Source organism: Gavia stellata, chromosome 20, assembly GCF_030936135.1.
Source record: "Gavia stellata isolate bGavSte3 chromosome 20, bGavSte3.hap2, whole genome shotgun sequence".
Lineage (NCBI taxonomy): Eukaryota > Metazoa > Chordata > Aves > Gaviiformes > Gaviidae > Gavia > Gavia stellata.
Genome location: NC_082613.1, coordinates 12,095,907 through 12,117,156, shown reverse-complemented (window position 1 = coordinate 12,117,156; position 21,250 = coordinate 12,095,907). Strand labels below are relative to the sequence as shown.

Here is a 21,250-nt window from a genome sequence, read left to right as displayed (position 1 = left end):
GCGTGGTCTGTATGCAAATCCCACCGGCTCGCGAGCGGGGGGGCGTGGCTCGGATGCAAATACACGAACTGCCGTTTCCCAGCTCCCGCCCCAACATTCTGCCTAACAGGGCCTTGGCCCCGCCCCGTTATAAAAGGTATCGCGCCTGCGCAGTGCGCCGAAATGAGGACTTAGTCTGTTACACAACCGCTGTGGAGCCAGGGGCTGCGCTCTCCGTCGCGACCAGGCTCCGCGCGTCCCCGGCGGCGCGGCTCGGCTCTCCTCAGCTCTCCTCTCTTCTCCTCCTGCTCCGCTCCGTTAGGCCTCCCGCGCCCTCCGGCATGAGCGGGGACCAGCTGCACAACGATTCCCAGGTGAGCGCCCCTTCGCCGCCCGCGGGGGCCCGCTCCCGGGGGAACCCGGCCCCTCGCCACCGAGGCCGCGGGATCCTTACTTCCCCTCAGGGTCGGCCCTGGGGGCCCGGCTGACACCACCACCACCCCCCCTCACTTTAACCTCGGTGGGGGAGACGTGCCCTGCTGCTGCCCCCTGCCAGCCCCCGCTCAGGGTAGCCCACGCGTCTGGGGAGAGCCCTGTCAACCCGGCCTGTCCCCCTCGTCCTGCTGGGGCGCCCCCATCCACCGAGCCCCCCCCGCCCCGGGAGCCGTTTCTGCCCAGATGAGGGGCGGTGGGGGAGAGGGGACTCGTGTGTGACCCCCTTGCCTGGGAGAAGGGAGGGGGGCGGCTGGCCACCTTCCCCTGGCTCGCTCCTCTCGGGGGGGGTCACCCCAGGAGCTGTGCGGGTGCCGGTTCGCCCTGCCCCCCCCCGCCACGGGGGGCACCTTCTGCATCGCGCTGGTCATTTCTCATTTGATATTTAATGACCCTAAAAATGAGAATGAAAGAAGGGGGGGAAAATCCAGCGCGCCCCCCCCCCAAAAAAAAAAAAAAAATTCCCCGGCGGGACGTCGTTTTTCACGGTCTCTCCCTGTCTCCTCTCCCCGCAGATCGAGGCGGATTTCCGAGCGAACGGTGAGTGTGGCCCCGGCGCGCCCCTCGCCTCGCCGCGCCGGCCGCGCACAGACATGGCGTCCCAGAGACTAAGTCCCGGCTCCTCGCTCACCGGCCCCATTGTTCCCATCGAGCTGCCAAAAGCGCCCCTTTCCCGGCGGCCTCGGCCCCCCCCGACCCTCGCTTCCCCTAGTGGGGGCACCGGAGGCCCCCGATCCGAGCGCATCGGCTCTCCCGGGGTCTCCTTTGGGCCCCGATTCCTCCCTGGAAAGTCGCCTTGTCGACGGTCGGGACTTAGTCTCTGCGCCATTTTCTTTTTCTCCTCTCTTCTGTGTGGCTTTCTCTGCTTCTCCTCCTCCCCGAGCTGCCGGAGAGGAGCCTTCTACAGAGGCACCGGGCAGCGATCCCCGGCCCCCAGCCCCTTCTTAATGGAGGGGAAAGCAAAGTTTTTAACTAAAATAAATCCCCAAGCCGTTTTTTATCGCAGCCTCCCTCCCCCCACTGCTCCCCGTCTCTGTTCCTTTCAGGGAATCCCTCCCTTCCCCTAAAATGAAAGGTGATTGCAACATGTTGCTCTTTAAAAGAATCTGCTGCATCCATTTTAAGATCAGTCTTATTTCTTTCCTTGCTATTTAATTGATGTAACTTTACCTTGTTGGGTGGGGCTTTTTAATTAAAATAAAAGCCCACATTAAAAAAAAAGTATAGACAATTCCAGAAGGGTAGACAGCATCACTTCAGAAAGTTTGCAAGCTAACTGTTCATTTCATTCAGAAACATAGGAGTCCTGTAATTTTATATGTATGTATATATGAATATATACACTATATGTCTATATATTTATATATATACACATATAATATTATCTTTTCTAATCAGCCTAATGGCTGCTAACTTTTTCTGATTGTTTATTCATTTTTGTAGGAAGCAAGCTAATTGCAATCCCCCCAAGCTGGTAGATGTCAAATTGAAGGGCTTAAGCATGGTGGAGGGGAGTTGAGGACATACAACCTACCTTTGTGTCTATCTGTAATTGTCACTGTTCGGGATGTGTAAGGAGCTCTGAGCTGTCCTCTGAATGGTGAGGTGGTAGAGGACAAAAGAATAGTTGAAGATACCTGCTTGACTTACAGTTATACTGATTTTTAGCATGCTTTTCTAGATGATGTCCATGTGCCTGGTTGCTTTGTAGGCTACTGTGTGTAAATATTTACAAATCTGTGTTTGCGTGCACCTTTCTTTCTGTCAGTTCATTGGAATGTGATTGTGTGTGTGCAATAGGTGCAGGCAGTAGAGAATATGCAGTTTTTGAACTTTTATTTCCATTCTGAATCTATAGTAGGGCTCTACGAATAATTTTTAACAGAAAGAGGGTGCACTGGATTTCCTAAGAAGTGCAGGAGGAGCTCTTGAAGCAACTTAAATATAAGCATGTATTTGAATACTTGTAGCCTTCTTATGCTGGCAAATATTTGCTTAAGGACCATCTTTATTTAGGGAAAAGTACTCCCTGGTAAGCTTTAGTTACGTACTGATTTAGACAAGAGAAATGATGCATATTCGACTTTTCCACTCCAGCTTCCAGTGAACCTCTTAGAGGGATTTTTCTCCTCTATTGTGACCATGTGCTGTTTTATTCTTGTAACGGTTTTAGGCATACAGCACTTAAAACTCCTCCAGTTTTTATTTCTACCATGTGTTGGAGGAATTCAATACAGAAATTCAAAGTAAGACACCTTGATGGAAAAACTGAATTCCTGGTAAATCAAATATACCCAACAGACTCATACCAGTGTAAGTATGGGCACCCTTTTCCTCCTATTGTAATTATTTTACGGCAGTCATGTAACATCATTGTGGCTGATCAGAGGCCCCTAAAATACAAAATCCTTTTCAGCGCTGAAAGGTGTGTGTAACCCTGTTAGTCTTGTTAAGGGAATAATGCGGAATAGACGCTGTCCTCTCTGACCTTGTGACCAGGACTATCTTCCTGAAAACCTGTCACCTCTGTTTGCTCAGAGTCTCGTTTCCTCTACACAGGAGTTCTTTGCACTTCTGTGTTGGGAATTGTCACACGCAGATCTGAGAACAGCGGTTCTCATTTAGGTGTAGCGGTGAGGCTCTAGCTCTTATATTCTTGTTTTGATCCTATTTAGTGGCAAAGATTAGGGGTGGGTGGTAGGGGTCTCAAGAAGTACTTTTTTTTTCCAGGTGTTTGGAGTTGCTTTGTACTTTGATTATTGTTAGGCAGCGCTTAACAGTAGAGCTAAAGGCTCCTTTCAGGCTGCCTTTCCTCTTTACGTTTGGGGGAAGGCAAGTTTTTCTGGGGGCTGGTACTGACTCATTCTAAATATTGAATGTACCAACAGTAAACATTTTTGTTAATAAAGAATGTTTTGGATGACTTCTGGGTAGCGTATCAGCAATAGAGCAGCTTAAGCGCTTTGAGACTTCCTGTTGTTACTAATGTTCATATCTAGGTCAGTGGACATACTACTTCAGGTGGTGATCACACAAGTTGCTGCAGCTGAAGTAAGGTGGGTGGGGGTGGATCTGCTAGCCTGTTGCAGCTCACCCAAGGAGCACCCTGGTTGTAGCTCGGATCTGATTACACACCCGTTTCATTGATAGCAGGGTAGTGTTAGGTATGAGAGAGGATGCCAGCAGTAAATATGTGTTCCTGGCTATTTCTTGTCATTAAATAGCCAGATCACTCTAAGAGTGTCCTGGGCAAATTCCAACTTGGGTAATTGCATTCCGTCTCAATATCCAGATTCTCCCTCCTGTTTAATTTGGCCATAGTGGGTATTTTTTTCACCTTAACTGTATTTTTAGTATCAGTACACGCTGCAAAGAATTTTCCATGTTCCGTTCTAGCAGTGCCTGTTTGCAAACCATCCTGAGAACAATATTCTGCTGAAACAGCGAGCCTTTTTTCCAAGTAATGTCCTTGCAGTCTTCAGCATTGTAGAAGGGAAATGGTAGTCTAAAACTGTCATTTCCAAGTACAGCTTGGTCTTTGAATATGACCCCTTCTTCACACATGTGAATGTTGAGTTACAACTATATACTCAGTTAGGGAATAATTCTGATTATTTTTTTCTCACTTGGTAAAATTACAGGTCACTTCAGGTGCAAAATCTGTTTGGATTCTATTGAGTTTTGCCTTTAAGAGCTTTGCTATTAAGGTTGAATGTAACAACCTCTTACTACTGAGGACAATGTTGAGACTAAAAGCAATTTGTCTTGACTTTCAGTTCTTTCATTGTGTTTGCAGAGTGCAGTAGATAAAAATTACTTTTGTTTGGAAAATAATCAAATTGCATTTCAAAGCTACTAAATTCCACTAACTGCTGTTAGTGTCTTGGCTGTTCATCAGCCTGTGATCAGAACTTCTGTAAAATCCATCTCTGTTCTGTATAGAAAGTGAAGACATCTCCCTAAACAGTGTTTTTTTCCTTTGGTTGACTTGAGCAATAATGTTAAGATGCAATTTGAGGCCAGTATCACTGTAGTAACCATTACAGTATATTAACAGGAGTCAAGTGTGAATTTGATTGTCCAGTGTCATAGAGATGGCTTCTGGAAGTCAAACATGCTTGAAGGAGGGGCTTGCTTTAACAGTGCATTTTTAGGGGGTGGGGAAGGAAGCCCTTGCTGCTGCAGCATCTTATCAGAAACTGGCAGGTTTTTTATGTTGGCCTGAGTGCTCATATGGCACCTCTCTATATATCAGGGTGAAGATACGAAGGGGGACAAGCAAGAGGGAAATTTAAATTTAATAGCAAGAGTGCTGAAGAAATGCCTTGCAGGTTAAGGAATTTCAGTATGTTTCATGTTTTACATTAAATTCATGTTTCATGTGCGATAGAGCTGCAAACGTCAAAGGTGGGGTGATTTAAATGCTAACAAACTGAAAAGCAACATAACAGAGATCCTTAAGATTTTTCAGTGGTTGTGAAACGGTGTTGGAGACCAGATTTGTTCTTCCTTGCTGCTGCTTTGTTGGTGCTTTCTGGATGTGTGAGAGTTTTTTGAAGGGGAGCAGGGCCACTTCTGAGACAGGGCTCTGCGTACCTTAGCACTGCTGTTAGAGCCGCTGTACTAACCAAGCTTGATGAAGTTAGGAAGCTTGAAGGTAAACTCTTGTGCTCTGTGACTTGTGCACATCAGGGCGAAACTGTCTTTTAAGTTCCCTGGGAGCATGATGTCACTGGTGCGTTTAAATGTCAAATGTTTGGCAAGGGATCCAAAGTACAAAAGGTAGTTAATGGTATTTAGATGCAGATTGATATCTCCACTGAAAATTTCCTTTCCCTTTTTTGTGATACATGGAGACGTGAATCCTGAAGAATGTAATTTGTTCCTTCCAACACAAGCCTTGAGTCACTTCCAGACTGCGGTGCTGGGTGATGAGCCCACATTGTAAGAAGTGCTGCCCACAGCCTCAGAACAATAGTTGGGGTAGTTTTAAGTCTGAAACCACTTAGCTTTTTTATTTTAAAGTATTTAACGTCAGACGGCAATCTCTGCAAAATTTCTTAATTTTGTTTTTGCATTGATTCTTAATATGTTCACAGCAATCTATTGCAGGGCTTGTAGAATATAACAGTGTAGCGTTACTATAGGAATCTTCAGATTGTTGCAAGTGAGGGTGCTCTGAAGTAAACTGATCATTTATGACACTTCTCAGAAATACAAATAAATATATTGTTGGTAAACTGCTCTTAAATATCATGTGCTACGTAAGTTGTTTGCATCTATTTTCCCAGCAGTCGCCTCAGAAGGGCTTTACTAAAGACTTCGAGGTCTGTTGTATTAATTGTTCTGACACATTCAGCATTCACGTTAAAACTTAATGGGTGTCTTGTGGGAGTGGGGAGTTGAATGCATTTCTGTTAGCTGCAGCCAACTTTTGTTTTTGTTAAAACTCAGCAGAATTACCTAAATGTGCTGGAAGATGTGTTTCGGGGGTTAATGGTCTGTGTGCTTCCTACTTCTAGCAGAATTTCTTAAGATGTTTTTCCTTTTACTACAGTGTAAGCGGTATCTGTTATTAACATGCTATCAGGTCTACTTTGTTTACTTTGTAAAACATGAAAAATTTTTAACCGGGGAACCAATGTACAAGTGTCGTTTTTTACATGGCTTCACGTGAGTTAGGCACACAGCTCATAAACGTGATCAAACACAAATTCAGATTTAACTTCATTTACAACTGTGACTTCGGATATTTGTTGGATAGTTCATTGAATTCCAACCTCTGGAGTTGCGCTGTCAGCAGAAACTGTAATAATATGTAATTATAGCAAGTACTTAACATCTCATTGACTCAAATTCCTCTGTTAATGATTTCACTGGATTCCTGTTAAAGTAATACCTGCTGAAATAGCACAAGCCACTGCTCTATTAGAGAGAGGCTCCAGGTCAGATTCTTACTGGTGTTGTAAATCGCTGTAGTTCTGCTAAAATCAGCGGAGCTCTGACAGTGTATCTGCTTTTTTGTTATGGGACTGCAGGGATGGGCTTTAATGCAACAGTGACTATTTGAGAAAAAGACAATTTCACATAAGAAATCAGTGCAGATTTTTTTTTCTGTGGCTTTTCAAGATGGGATAGTTTCTCTTGCAAGTCTGCTTGAGCTGGTTGTGCTAATATAATTTCTCATATCCTTGTAAGACATGCAGTCATTCAGAAATATTTATTGGCTTATTAAATTGAATTGCCTTTGCGGCTGCTAATTTTATAGAAGCTGCCCCAAGTTTTATAGAAAACCTCACTCTCCGAAACATGGGAGCAAAATGCTATTTAGCATTATGTATTCCGCTTCTGCCTGCAGTTTTAAAGGACTGTGTCTTAGGTTTCCAAATCTGAGAGAGGGTATTAGTTGTAGAAATTGGTGCTTCCCACCTTGCTTTTCTGGGGCTTTTTCATTTGACTGAGACAGCAGCATATGACAAATATGCCCAGCTGTACCTTCTCACTGCATGACTATCCCTTCTGAGCTGTTTAGCACTCTCAGCATTTACGTATGTCTCATCATTAGATTTCAAAATGCTTCCTCCTGTTAAAGAGAACAGGAGAAGGGTATGGACTTGCTGTTGTTGCAGCAGTGAGTTTGCTGCTGACCTGCTCTTCTGAAAGAACAGCCAGAAAATCAGTTCTTGGCTACAGTAGCATTATTCTTCTTAAACAGTATTCCCAGTTACTGCTGTCCTTACTCTGCTATTAACTGTCTGCTCTAGGGAGCTCCCACCGTGTGTGCCTCTGGTGGCTTCCTCTGCCTGTCACTGGCTGAACATTGGAATTAATACGGTGTTGAAGTGCTGTTCTGGGCAGAGCACGCCTTTTCTGCTGCAGGCTCCTGCTATTTAGTAGTTCAGCTGAACAAGTTGTAGTAGTGGTTTCCCAGTGTGTATGAGACTACAATATTTTTAGCACAGCATTTGTTCAAAATGTCCTGGCTGACATAAATACTAAATAGTTCCAGTGGATTGAATCAGATTTATAGTTAGAAATATTTTCATCTTGAATGCTTGCTTTTTAAACTAATGATCCTGAAGAGTGAACTGCAGTAATACCTTCTGGTGTCACAGTGGGAGTTAGACATTTGGAAGGTGACGTGAAAAGAAAGGGTGAAGTTAATTTTGTATTCTTGTGACCTGCAAGGTATAAAGAGCAGTAGAAAGTTGCTGTTGGCTTTAGAAACATGAGCATACATGCATATTTTCAAGTTGAAATTTGGTTTCTGAATTTGACTTCTGTAGCTACTCAGCTGATGAACGAGTGAGAGCTCCAGGCTTGAGAAGTGGAGAGTATGGAGCTGCAGTCAGTCTTCCTGGAACTTGTTTTTTTCTAACACTTAGTTAACATCAATGATTCTTGGACTTCTTTGATATAAAAGTAGGATTTTGTTAAACCTCAGTCTGTGTTGCAGTGTCAGCAGGAGCAGTCATATGAAATACACGGTTTTGTGCCAGTCCTTGCAACAAACAATATGCTGGGAGATCCTCCAGCACAACTGGTGGGGATCAGACTTGGTGCTTTTGGGGAAGTGGGAGACCTTGGCAATTAGTTCCCTATTAATAGCTAATGATAGAGATGGAGTCCGGTAGTGACGAAAGATGAATAGAAGAGGGACAGTGGTTAAAATAAGAATTGCCTCACAAATTTGCTAGAGTGTTATCACAAAGTTCTGGTGATGTTTTCCATCATCTCAAGGCCTGTTTGCTAGAATAACGTACTCTGCAAAAAAGATGTGGCCAGACAGGTCTCGTGAATACTACGTTTGATACTATTGCTTCACCTTGGGGAAGTCTCCTTTGTTCATAGCTGTTACTTAAATCTTAGTAGCTTCACTTGAAGATGGTCGCAGTAGTAGTCAGCTTAGACAATTAACTTGTACGGACAGCTGCTGTGTGTTTCGAAACTGCCGGTTCCCAACATGAAGGAGTCACAAGGACGGACAGCACTGAGCATGCTTTACTCCTGTCTTGGAAAGCTTTGGAGTTGGGGGCTGGAAAATGTCTGAAATGCGTATCTTGATGGGATTGGGGCAGTGCGAGCTCAAACGTGGGAGGCATAGCAGGAAAGTTAGTGTAGGTGCTTGTCATTCAGCCTCAGCAGACAATACCTCATCAAGAAAAACAACCTGTGTCTCCACCTAAAGTACTTAAATCCCTTTTTAAGTTTGAAGACAGTAACTTCTGAAATTGGGATGATTGCAGGGTAAAGAGGGACAGCATCAGGCCACTGGGAAATTATTTTATTAGAAAGCTCTTGTCAATCTTGGAGCCAAAAATTGCTTCCCACAAAGCTGCTGATTGGTAGATCTTTTTGGATTCTTTATCAATATTTTTGACTTGAATGTATTTGTTCATGTTCACAAGCTTACCATATGCTTTGTGCAGTTGTGAGCTGTGTGGGTGTGCATGTATGTATTTTTATCTTACACCTTCGTCAGAGAAGGGGTTTTTTAGGGAGTGTTACAAAGACAATGGCTTCCTTCTCTAGCAGTATTGCAGAGTGCTGAGTTTCATGGTGCCCACCGAAAGAGGAAGATTTGCTCCTTCATAATTCTGCCCAACATAGATGGTTTTCTGTTAAAGACAGGTGGACATTCATGGAATTCAGTGCTGCAGTGATTCTGCAGTTGGCTATATCTTTCCATGAGCGAAGAGAGATTGATTTCTGCCTTAGGAAAGCTTGGAGTGTACTTGCAGCTTCACTAAAATATTTTGATCAGTCTATGTAATTCATCTTTGGTTAGGTCATACCTGTGTCCATTAAAGACATGCTTCATGGTGAAGATGTACTAGCTAAGTTTCTGTTACATCTCATCAGCTGCAGTATACAGCTGACATACTTGCAGACACACAGTATTTAGCAGAGAGTACAACTTTATTTGGGGGAGCAAGACTCTTACATTCCCAGTGAAGGCATAGTTCTGATTCTTCAAAATGCCCCTTTTTCTCCCATAATGCTATTTTCAATGATTGTCTAAAAATAAGACCCTGGTGACCTTTACTACTTGTTGCTCATTTGGAAATCCTAATCATTGATTTGCACAGTCTTACTGATTTTTGCAGCAAGCATCTGGGACCTTGGTAGTAGAACATTTTGCTGTGTTAGGGAATAAATGATAGGAACAAATGAAATAAGAGATCTCATGTTCAACGTGGATAAGACTGCATACAGCTTGTCCTGTCTGAAACCCACTGGGCTAATGCATGAGCACCGTTTGTCTGGCCGCTTTGGAATGAGTTTTGCCAAATGCTTTGTAATTTCTGAAGTGTTGGGCTCACTCCACTACTCAGTGTATGCTGTATGGGATTGGAAGTTGTCTTGTTTCCATCCAAATGTCTGTCAGTTTGGTGCAGCTAGAAGATGTGTGGCGGTGTCTAAATGGAGTAATTTTAAGAATTTTAAAAAATAATTTTTTAGACATTGACCAGAGATGTGGCTTCATGGAAAAAAGTCAAGAAAATACTTAATAGGAATGGAGAAACACCCAAGTACAGATAGCTTTTTAATTTTTCCTGGCATTTGTCACTTACTCTGATCTGTTGCTTAGCACTGCTTCTGACACATAAGAATATGAACTTGTAGAGTGTAGAGGACCTCTTTTCTTCCTTTATTTGCCACTTTTCTTCTGTACGCCTTTTCAATTTGAATGACAATGTGGTAATTTTGCCTTTGTATGTAACGTGGAATAGATGACCTGTGTTTTAGGGCCAGGGCAATGTACTTTAGTTGAACTTTTTATTGATGGTGATGTATTACTGCTCAAGGCTTATATTCCAGTATTTGAACAAGGGCCAGACTTGTCTAAACAGCTGCTCATCTTCCTCTGAGGTTGCAGTTTCTTGTTTTGGAGAGGTGGCCTAAAAAGACCTTTTAGGGGGAGAAGATAAGGGAAAAGTGGGCTCTCACCTTCTGTGGGTTTTTTCCCTTTGAAACATGGTGTCTGTTGCAGATTTTTAAGTATCTGCAGTTAGAGTTGAGAAACCTAGCAGTCTTCTAACTGAAATGCAGAGATCTCTGGAGTTAGGGTAGCACAACTAAAAGGCTTCTATTTTTGTGTTCTGCAAGCAGAGTTTTAGGAGGAGAAAAGTGCAGGTGGTGGCAGGGGACACCCTGTTACATAGCTTGTGCCATGAGATGGTTTGGACACCTGATAACCGGGTTGGAGGGCTGTCTTCCTTCATCTGCTCTGCAGTGCAAGCAAGTGGATGGAGTTGTTTCTGCCCTTAAGGAGATTGGTAGCTAAGTTGGCAATTCTTATTCCACCTTCTGGTTTTGTGTGATGCTGTCTTGCCAGCTGTCAGCATAGTCTGTATTGCTTGGTGCTCTGGTCAGACTATGTGAACATGAAGGGTTGAATATGAAGAGAGTCTCTTTTGAAGCTGAAGGCAGGAGATGCTGGGGAGGGACATTCTGTTACATGTGGACACTATGCCTGGGATTAAGGTCCTTTGTGCTATACATTGTTACCCTGTCCTAACACCATACTGCTTAAATGGCCAACACAGTAGGAGAAGAGGGAGTACTATGCTCTTCTCAGAGGTGGAGAAACAAGAACAGAGTGGGAGTGATTTATTCCAGCACAGAAATAGATATAAAGTTGTCTGGCTAGGACTAAGATTCAGTTCCAGCTTGGACTTTTGTTTTTGATTTTTAATTCTCTCTCCAGCTGAGAACTGAGGTGGTTAGCAAAGGGCAGTACAAAAAAAAAAGCAGCTTCTGCAGTTTTAGCCTATGTTGTAATTTTTTCTTAAATACAGAACTCATCTCAGGAGCTAAACCCTGCATTTTTTTCTGTGGTACTAAATTAGTTCACAAACCCTAAAATGTTGTGTGCTGAGTTTTGCAGTTGGTGAAATCACTGGATTTACAGTAGGGAGATCAGTGGTTTTACTGGTCTGCGCACGGAGTTCTGGTATCAAGTACTTTATAGGTTAGTCTCTTGCTCCATACATGCCACCTTGCTATGAGTGTCTCCTAACTGTGCCTTGAGCAATAGGAAGAGCATATTATGTCTTCTGCCAGTTTGTGAACGCTAGCAAGTGTGTGAGTAAGATCAATTATTGGAGAGATAAAACAGCGGGGACGGGCAGGCACCAGTTTTAACTTGCCTAACAAGGTACACGTACAAGTTAGACAAGCACTCTGCATTTTAATCTACCCTTTTGGGAGACTGGAAGCAGGAGCTCTTTGGAGATCCATGTGAGGTTATGATTCATTGCAACACAAGCAGCATGTACAAAATGGAGGGATGGAGTAGTGCTAGTGACGTACTCTGAGGTTTGTACTCTAGAGTTAATGACCACCAGATGGGGAATAAAAAGCTGCCTGCTCTTCTTTTGAGGACCAAGAATGTCATTGAGGCTGTTAAAATGCGCTGTATCTGTTGTAATGCTTGTGCGCAGGAAACCCCCGGATGGTGTGGATCAGAGTAAGCTTTCCTTACTGGTGTTTCCAGCCGACACTTAGTTTTTAGCATTGGTTTTGACTGAAGATTAGGTTCCTTCAGTTTGGTAACAGTGCACCTCAGGGACAAAGAGCAGAAAGTCCTGAGTGCTTTCTGGCAGAAAAAGTAAGGTGCAAGTTGTGCTCCAGGACACAAGTGTAAATTGCCAGATCCAGAGGCAGTAGGTTCATGTGACTACAAATACAATACAAGAGATAATCAAAGTCACTGTTGTTAAGAGTTTAACTTCTGTGGTGTTGCCCAGTCCTGTTGTAGGTGTCATCTTGATCCACCTTTTTAGTAAACAAATACTGGCACAAATTAGAGTCAGGATATCAGCGCTGTTAACTCTGGTATTTGCAAGTTGCCATACTGGAGCTGCGTAGGTGTTTGGGTTACTTTGTCTTGTTCCAGCAGGTTGGAACATCTCTCCAGCTCTCCTGGATACCTTTGGACATGAATGTGGATAACATGCATTTTTCAAGAGCCTTTTTCACTTTCGCTTTCTTATATCCTCCTGTGTTCTTCCTACTCAAAAACTAGGAAGCCTCTCAGAGGAGCTGGCATCTTGTCTGAGTCATAATATCATAGCTGTGTATGTCACCTGCACTTCATTAGGGAAGCATAAGCAAGCTGTCCTTGAAATACCTGTTTTTATGAGTGGATACAGTCTTCTAATTTAAAATATGCTTCTCTCTGGAGTTTGGTAGCTGTCATAAACAATGTTTTTCTTTTATCATCAAATAGGCTTATTCAGCATCACTTGTATCTAAAGGAAGCGTCTTTCTAGGTGTTAAGACTGTTCTAATTGTTTAGACATAAAGAGGAAAATACAGCTTGGCACTTGATGCTCTATGCTTGGCTTCTTTAGTTGTCAGCATGAGGTCTTAGGAGAGCCCAGCACAGTGTAGTTTTGTTTGCTCCAGTCCGTATCTTGTCTTGTAGTGGATGGAGACGGCAGCCAGCAGTAAGCTGGCTATCCCAGTAGTTTAATTCTTAAATTGAACCTTAGGTAAAAGGCAGAAGCACTTGAATTGATGAGTCCATCAGTTTCTTGTTTCATAAATGAAGGTGTAAAGCTGTCATTCTTCAGCTTTTTCAAGCATTGCCTTCTGTGTCTAACAATATTTGCCCCTTCCCTCCTGCCCAGCCCTGTTGTTGAGACTCTTGTCCAGTGATGCATAATCTTCAGTTTATGGTTTCGCTATCCATCACTGTCAAAGTGTGAGCTCGTCTGTGTGGAGGAAAAAGTGAATTTATTGTTGAACCATAGTCTGAGTTAAAATATTCTGTCTTTCTCTGTGTTCATGAGTAGGCCTCTCTTACAGCACTGATCGGTACAGTATTTGCCTCTTTCAGGAATCTGATAGGTTTTTCTTTCCAAAGCTGCTGGTGCTGTCTTTGCAGACCAGCTGTATCTGGTCTGCGTGCAGTTTAGCAAACAGGTTACATTTGGTGGTGACAGCAGGGATAGCTCGTTCAGAATGGTGGGTTGGATCTCCTAGGAACTGATCTGTGCTTGGGCTTTGCCCATCGCTTATCAGCGTACTTGATTAGAATGAGAAATGATACTAATGCCCTGGCCACATATCCGAAGGATTGGGAGGTTTATGAGGTCTTGGTGTGTAAAGTGTGTATTTTTAAATGGATTCTTTTATAGAGAATGAAGCTGTGGGGCATTGTTTTGTGAAATGAGTCCCCTGTAGCTGTATTTCACAAGAACATGAAACAGTGTTCAAAACAGATGTAAGCCTCATTTATTAATGGCAGAATTAGTTTGTTTTTAATTTAAGTTCTTGTGTTTTTTCTCCCTTTTTGTAAACACCCCACCCATCCACCCAGGCACAGGAGCCTCGTGCTCAGACTCTAACCCAGACTAAGAAACCTTAAACCCCAAAGTTAGCGTGTAGGTCAAGGAGTCATCTTTGCATAACATCAGTGTGTTCGTGTTTTGGGAGGGCCGTTGAGCTGGGGAAAGGAACACTTCTCAGTTTCATTTTTATAGAGAAGTCCTAGGGAAGAAGTCTGCTGACTTGCACATGGCAAATATTTACTTTTTGAATGGAACTGAAATAAATATGCTATTTGATTTTTTTCTAAGCTGAGTTTTTATAGTGTCTTTTTGTGTGTATTAATAGATTAATCTCAGCAGAGCTCTGGAATTAGTCTTTGGCAATTAGCTCTATAGGAGAACAGTGTCAAAGAAGCCCTCGCTTTAGTTGTGGTTCCTCAATAGTGAAAAAAGTATTTAAAAAAAATTGTAGTACATGGACTACCAAAAGTATATCGGTGATTTTTATCACAGTTGCTTCAGAGACTGGAAAGGTAAGTTTTCCACTAGTTTTCAGTTCAGACAAGATCTGGTATTCAGAAGGGATTTCTTCTAAGCATCCATGAAGTATTTGAAGGCTTAAAAATGAATGCAAATTTTTGTCATTTCTGGGTTTCTCATAGGTCTCTCATTTCCATGTTCTGAAATTGGTGTCATTTGGTCAGCAAGTGTCAGTGCCACTTGCTCAGTTCTTCATCTCGTAAGCTATTTCTTAAATCTTAACTGCCTCCTGCCCATCACTGCCAGGTATCCAAATAGTATATTATTAGGCAGTGTGGTCAGCACTTTGCTAACTACAGGTAAGTGATTTCCCAAATCCTGTGATCCGAATGGGTTTATTTACCTACAGAACTAAATTCAGATCAAATTACTTGAGGAGATTGGTACCCCAAAAAGGCATCAGTGCAGAAATAGGTTGTCAAGCATCTTTATACAGCGAGAGTGAAATGATGTTTCCTCCCTGTTGATCACTACAGTTTTCCCTTGCACTTAATCAAAGCAGAATTACTCTTGTATGTCAGATGTGCATGTAGTTCATAAAGGAACTTCTAATGCACTCCTTGATGGAACAAATGCTGGACTTGACGTTAACTGCACACCCTTCACTGTAGCGAACTTAGATTTTTCTGAGAATGTGATGCTCGGTATTCGAAAACTGTCTCCTTGTTTTACTTGTCTGTGGTTATTGCTTTCACTGAAAAAAAATTTGCAGTTTCTGCATCAGGGTAGCTGTCTTACTGTAAGTGCTAGCAGACAAGATTCCAGTACTTGTCACAGAGATGAGTGGCAGAAAATATCTTTGGTTTATATTTTAATCTCAAGGTAACTGGTACTTTAAAGTCTCTTGTTGTGAAAACCTGTGAACTGTTCTTCTGGTTGTAGATCCTGTCTTGAGCAGTGACTACTGAACTGTTTCACCTGTCAGAGATGCAAACAAATGGCCTTAGGAAACCAGGTTGAACTTACATTGTCTCAGCAAATTTGGGGTATTTGTACACCATCACTAGAAGAGAAACATTACTGTTACAAGCTGTTATTTAACTTTCAATTTTATTACACCTCTTTCTCCAGGGATATCTTAATCTGTCCATGCAGCTGGTTAGTTTTGGGGATGGCATGTGAAGTTAAATATCTCGTGTCATTAGCTAATTTTCAGAATAGGTTATTCATATTCATTCTTTCTTGTGGTATTAAGGTTACTCATCAGGTAGTTTTCCCATTTACAGGCTTTACTTAGTGCTACCACTATGCATTTGTGAAAGCTTAAGGCTCCAGTGTTCCAGTATTGGTGCCTTTTTACACATGGTAGTACCAGTTTGCAGTTGTGGTCACAGGAAAAAGAGGGAGTTTCTTCTGGTCTGCTAGAGACCTGAGTACAGGAAGTAAGGGAATTGCTAATTGTAGAACAGATCCAAGTTCAAAAATAAATTGGTACACTTTAAACCTTGCAAAATAGTGCTGCTGAAATGCACGCAAACTCAGACAGGTTAAATGTATTCAGGGATTGCACAGAAGCCGCTGAGGCTGCTGTGCTCTTTTGGGTAAAGCAGAACTTACTCTGAAGAGTGTGAGCATTGCTTTCTGCTGCTAGGTACCTGGATGGTGTTTTCACTCCCAGAAGTGGTTTTGTCTAGCATGGGTTTGAAATGCTTGGAAGAGGAGGATAGGAGAGAACAGTACAGCTACTGCTCTGGGCTGTTTGCATAGGAGCAAACTACTAAATCAGCTGGAGTGGCTACAGCTTTCGAGGTGGTATTAGTCCTTCATGTAAAATTCATAATAAATTTTAACAGATGTATTGATTTAAATTTGACTCTAGTAAGAATCACAACAACCTTTTAAAAATATGTCTTAACATATATAAAACTGGCAGCCAAGAAACTTTTTAAAAATAGTTTTTCCTAGCCTTACAGTTGAATCATTCAGGAATAAATTATCAGATTGTAAATATTCCTTGATGTTCCTCTTGTTTCCTTTGCCTATTTCTGCCATCAAATAATCAAGTGGAAAGAAATATTTCTTAATTTTTCATTTGGAATACTTCTGAAAAGAAGCTATGTAATTTGTTTTTCTCATTTTGGGTTATATTAGAGAGGAATAACAAAGTCTTGAGTCCCTATGGTTGTTTCTGCAGTGCTTATAGTTTTTGGAGCATGTTTCTAACCCTCTCACCAACCAACCTGTTAAAATATTTAAATAATGTTAGGTTTCATGTTAAGAAAACTTGAAAAGTAGAGAGTCTGATTGTGTTGCAGCAGTTGTAAAGCAGAATCTCTGCTGTGATGGAAGTCATTAGTTAAGCCCTTGGAGTTTGAAGTGCAGTGCTAAACAAACTTTTGATGACTGCACCTGCAGCATATTTCCTTCAGTTTAAACAGGTCATGTAGTGACTATGACAGTGGAAGCCATTTGAAAGCTGAAAAAAGAAAGCTAACTTTTCACACCTAATTGTTTCTGTATAGGTGAAGAAAGGACTACTCTTAAAATTGAGGAACAAGGTAACCAGAAACAATTGGTTCAGTTGAATTTCCAAGGATTATGCTTGCTTTCTTTTAATAGAATTTAGATGCGAAACAAACTAAGTAGATGTTTTCCTCCCCTTCATAAGTCTCATTCAAGGCAGAGATGAGTTTTACATAAGGTGGAATCTGAAAATGTTGGCTGTGCATCTAATAAAATTCTGATTTCCATCCAAAGATGCAAGCCATTAGTTTAAAAACAAACAAAAAAACCCCAAACAACAAAAAAACCTCACCAAACTGATAATCTATTATGTGGAGCTTTTTTAATTGAAACAGTTGGGAGTTTATTGTGCATAATAAAGTAACCACAGCATGTTATCCTGCATTAACAGGTTACGTTTTATATTCAGGTATCTGTATCAGTGTGATTTAACAGTTGCCAGCTAGTGAGACTTGACCTGAATTTAACAAAATAAACACATTACAGGTGCATAATGAGATTAAAATCAGTGACTTAACATTTCGGCCTACTGATGTAAATTGAGGACTTCCAGTAGAATTTGATGCACCAGATCTAGGAGCTGTAGTTAACTAGTCATTTAAGTATTGCAATCATAGCCTTATTTTAAAAGGCACTTTTAAAGCTACTGTGACCTACACTGCTGTGGTGATGCTTCTTTCCATGTCCTCTATCTCTTCTTTTCAGAACACTCAGGAGTACAGTTGGAAGTGCAGAAATCTCAACTGTTATTAAACATTTACCATTTGTTTACTTTCTTGTGTACTTTTGCTGGAATCGGGTTTCTTCTTGTATGCTAATTGTGGTAATGTTTCCTTAAGGCAGGGGAATTGCATTCTCTCCCTTGTCTTGAGAGTGGGACTTGGGGCAAAGCTGACTCTGATAAGATGCTTGCAGGCAACTGTTGGAATTAGCCTGGCGTGGGTGAGTGATCACTTAACTCACCCACAGTGGGAACAGAGGTGAAATCGGGCTGTATCCATCCAGTGCAGCCCTGTACTTGAAAGAAATTGTTGTAGATAGGAAAAAAAAAAACCCCACACCAAAAAACCACCAGCTGGAATCAGTGTGGGAGTTCCTCCTACAGTGAGGAATCAGCTTGAGTGTGATAAAAATAGTGTAAGTGCCTGGACTTCTGAAACAAACTTTTTATAAGACTTTGGCCATGCTTCCCCTATCAGTTCAGCTTAGTAGGCACGATACTAAACAAGTAGTGGGAGAAAATCTGACTCCAGCACGTAAACGGTGGTACTGCTTGGCAGAGGTGATTTCAAGATTGTACGAACCGCTTTGTCTTGCAGTCTCAATTCGTACTCTAATACTGAGGACTGCAGAGGCTTTATGTTGTTCCCAAGGGTGCTCCCTCTTCAACTCTTCCCTCCCTACAGCAAGCAGGAGACGAGTACTGGCCAAAGCCACATCGTGTTGTCAAGGGATGGTTAATAAAAGGCTTTGAACAAATGCCATAAGAGCCTCTCTGCTGAGGACGCTGAGCACAGCTTGTACCACTCCCATGTGTATAAACTGTGTGTGATCCTGACTGCTGACAGGAGGCTAGTCATTGACTGCTGCAAGAGAAGCATTTCAATGCAACTGCTGGGTTTTTTTATCTTCTGTAAAATTTTTGCTTGGGGGGAGCCCTTGTTCTGGGTCAAAAACCCAGGATAGTCAAACACGCCAACCCTGTCCTCATGTGTTGGTGCGAATACAGGCTCTGTGTGAGCTACTGTCTGAGCTACTCAGACATCACTGTTGCGCTGAGGAAGTGTCAGGGTTTCAGGGAGTCTTTACAAACTTCTTCTTTTTAGTGAATCAAAAAATACTGGTGATTTACACAGCCAGCAAGTGAAAATATTTTTGTAGTTGACATCATTGCAGTGTAATTATTCCTGACAACACAGCAGTTTTCCTGTTGGCTAGTGCAGTTTTTAGAGCTGAAACTTTTCTTCTTATGCCCCCAAACAATATCATTCTTTATTTTTTAATATAGCTGAATTTTCTATTATCCTTTCTAAGGACTAGGGATTATAGTTGTTTACCCTTATTTTCTCCTGATTCACCTGTCTCGAAAGTTTGCATGCAGTAAGCAGCTGTTGACTCTGCATCACAAATTGTGTTGTTCGCACCTTTCTAATGATGGTATAAAGAGCAGTTGGAGGCGGAAAAGCGTTCTGCTAGGGGCACTGACTCAGTCTACGGATGGAGTACGGTACATGAAGTTCTCTGTCTGTAGTGTGAATTTGTCACAGATTGCACCAAAAGATTTTCTTTGCTCTTGACCCAGTCTACTGAAGTAACTCTCAAAGCTGTTCCCTGGGCAGTTCTTTGTCAAAAATCTCCAGAAGATGATTCAGCCCACCTACCTGTGATGGCGATGCAGGCAGGAGCACAGTCACTGCACTCCTCGCTTAAGGTCTAGGCTTGATTCTTATGCTACAGTTGAGCATAAGCTGGGGTTCTTCGAGCTATGAAGGAACCAAAGAGTAAAAGCGTCACTGGTGTAACTGCACTCAGTGGCTGAGCACAAGTGAGTGTTGCCATCCACCCTGGTTTGCACATCCATGAGATGGGATCGCTGAAGAGCAATGTGTTGTCCCAAAAATTCTGCAGCCCAAATTGCTGGCCAAGAACTCCTTAAGGAAAAGGATTCCCGCCAACCAGGAAAATAAGGGTTAAGCAAACCATTTTGCTTTAGGTTGTGTTGAAGGAAGGGATAGGTTATCTTCCGCAGTCCCTGATAGCTCCGAAGTCTAAACACGATTGTAAATGTTGCAATTGCCCCGCTGTAGCAAACGCTTTGGAGAACCAGGGCAGAAGGCGAGCAGAGGCAGGAGTGCCTCTGGTTCTTGCTCCTGAGCGACTTGTGAGTGACCCTGGGCAGTTCGTGTTGTCTTTGTCTCCGGTGGCGGCTGGCGTGCACATCCCTCGGTGTGGTGCCTTTGTCTCTTCCTGAGAAAAGATTGTGTGTGCAGCACCGCGTGACGGTTTCTGTGCTAAGCCTTGGATCTGTGCTAAAGGTTTGTTGCTTTCTATCTCTGAAAATGGGATTAGTCCCCCTTGCATTATCTATATGAATGCCCTTAAATTTTACCTTCTTTCATAATTTTAAACTAGTTTTACACCCCTGGATGCTAGACTGGTTTGTGAACAATTGTCCAGGCTTTCTTAGCGAGGCTGTCCTTCCTGCTGTGCCAGTTGTGTTAACTGCATTTTGCACAATGGGGAGGAAATGGGGGCGAATTTGGAAAAGCATGAGATTAGATGCTCTAGTAAAAATTCTTTGGTATTAGTGGATCTAAAAGAAATCCACAGGGAACCTACCTGTAACTACATTTTTATGCAAAGTTTTTTCCCTGAGCCGATTGGCAACATCTGTTTCCCCTCAGCAACATTCACTTTATATACCCATAAGTCCTCCAGGGTCTCAGTCCTGTATATCTGTGTTTTAGCAAATTTGAATACAGATTTAGTTGTAATGAGTGTAAGGCTTTTGAAACCTGAGAGGGAATGGTAATGTGGCTGTCCTTTGTTTGCTCTTACTTTTGCATTTTGGATCTGGTTGTGATACTCAGATACAGGCAGAGTTGGCTTTGGAAAGGGTCATTGGCTGCTGCAGTTGCCTAGCTTTCCACTTTTATATCTGTTCAGACCCCTTCACCAGCTGTGGAAAGTAATTCTGGGCTAGTTAGAAGTGGGAGGAGGAGGAATAAGTGCTTACTGAAAGCATGGCAGTTGTTGGACATGACAACAGCTAGGACTGAAGTGGGCATATACCATATAAACTTGCACATGCTTCCAACACAACTTTATTTCTAGAGTGTTCTGGAGCTTTCCTGAGTCCTACAGTGCTTGCTGCGTGGATTTTTGCCTAGATCCTGCTCTCAGCCTCATCGTGGCCTCCTGATGTGCAGAGATGTGATGGGCCATGGCTTTTGAAACTTCAGGCAAAAGTGTATCTTCAGTTTTGCTGCTTCTTTAAAGATGTACATGCAGTGCATCACTTTTGTTTATTCATGTGGGTGTAGACTCATAAAGCAACAGGAGAAAATTGCTGAAACTTTCTACCCCAGTAAGGGAAGGGGGGAGAGTGTTAGTAGGCAAGGTACTCAAATTCTGAATGGAGGAGGCTATGGAAACTAAGTACTTCCACTCATAAGAGTGTAGCCTTATAAGAATAATTATCACTAGGGACAAGAACAGCGTTGCTCTTACCGTGTTTCCTTAAGAGGCTACTCTGGACTTTCCTCTCTTCCATGCCAGCACAGCAGCATTTTAAGCTGTACACTTATGCTGGTCATTTCCCTAGAGTTTTAACTTGCTGTTCTGTTTTATTCTGCTTTGTTAGTGGAAACATACTAATGGGTTTCAGTCTCTGACTCTTATTTATACAATTACAAGAGAATGTTTTACATCTTGGGAATCCCTGGAAACACATGTTTCTGTTCACATTGAACTTTTTTGTTTTTGAATGCAAATAA

General features: G+C 42.4%; 1 protein-coding gene across 1 annotated transcript in view; it reads left to right on the top strand.

Moving 5' to 3' along the window:
* Nucleotides 1-213: 213 nt before the first annotated feature.
* TOP1 (DNA topoisomerase I) overlaps nucleotides 214-21,250 on the top strand; it is a 68,271-nt gene continuing 47,234 nt past the window's right edge. The window contains exons 1-2 of the mRNA XM_059827070.1: nucleotides 214-353; nucleotides 987-1,011. Of these exons, the coding sequence (XP_059683053.1) occupies nucleotides 321-353; nucleotides 987-1,011 (58 nt within the window). The 5' untranslated portion in view covers nucleotides 214-320. The remainder of the gene's footprint in view (nucleotides 354-986; nucleotides 1,012-21,250) is intronic.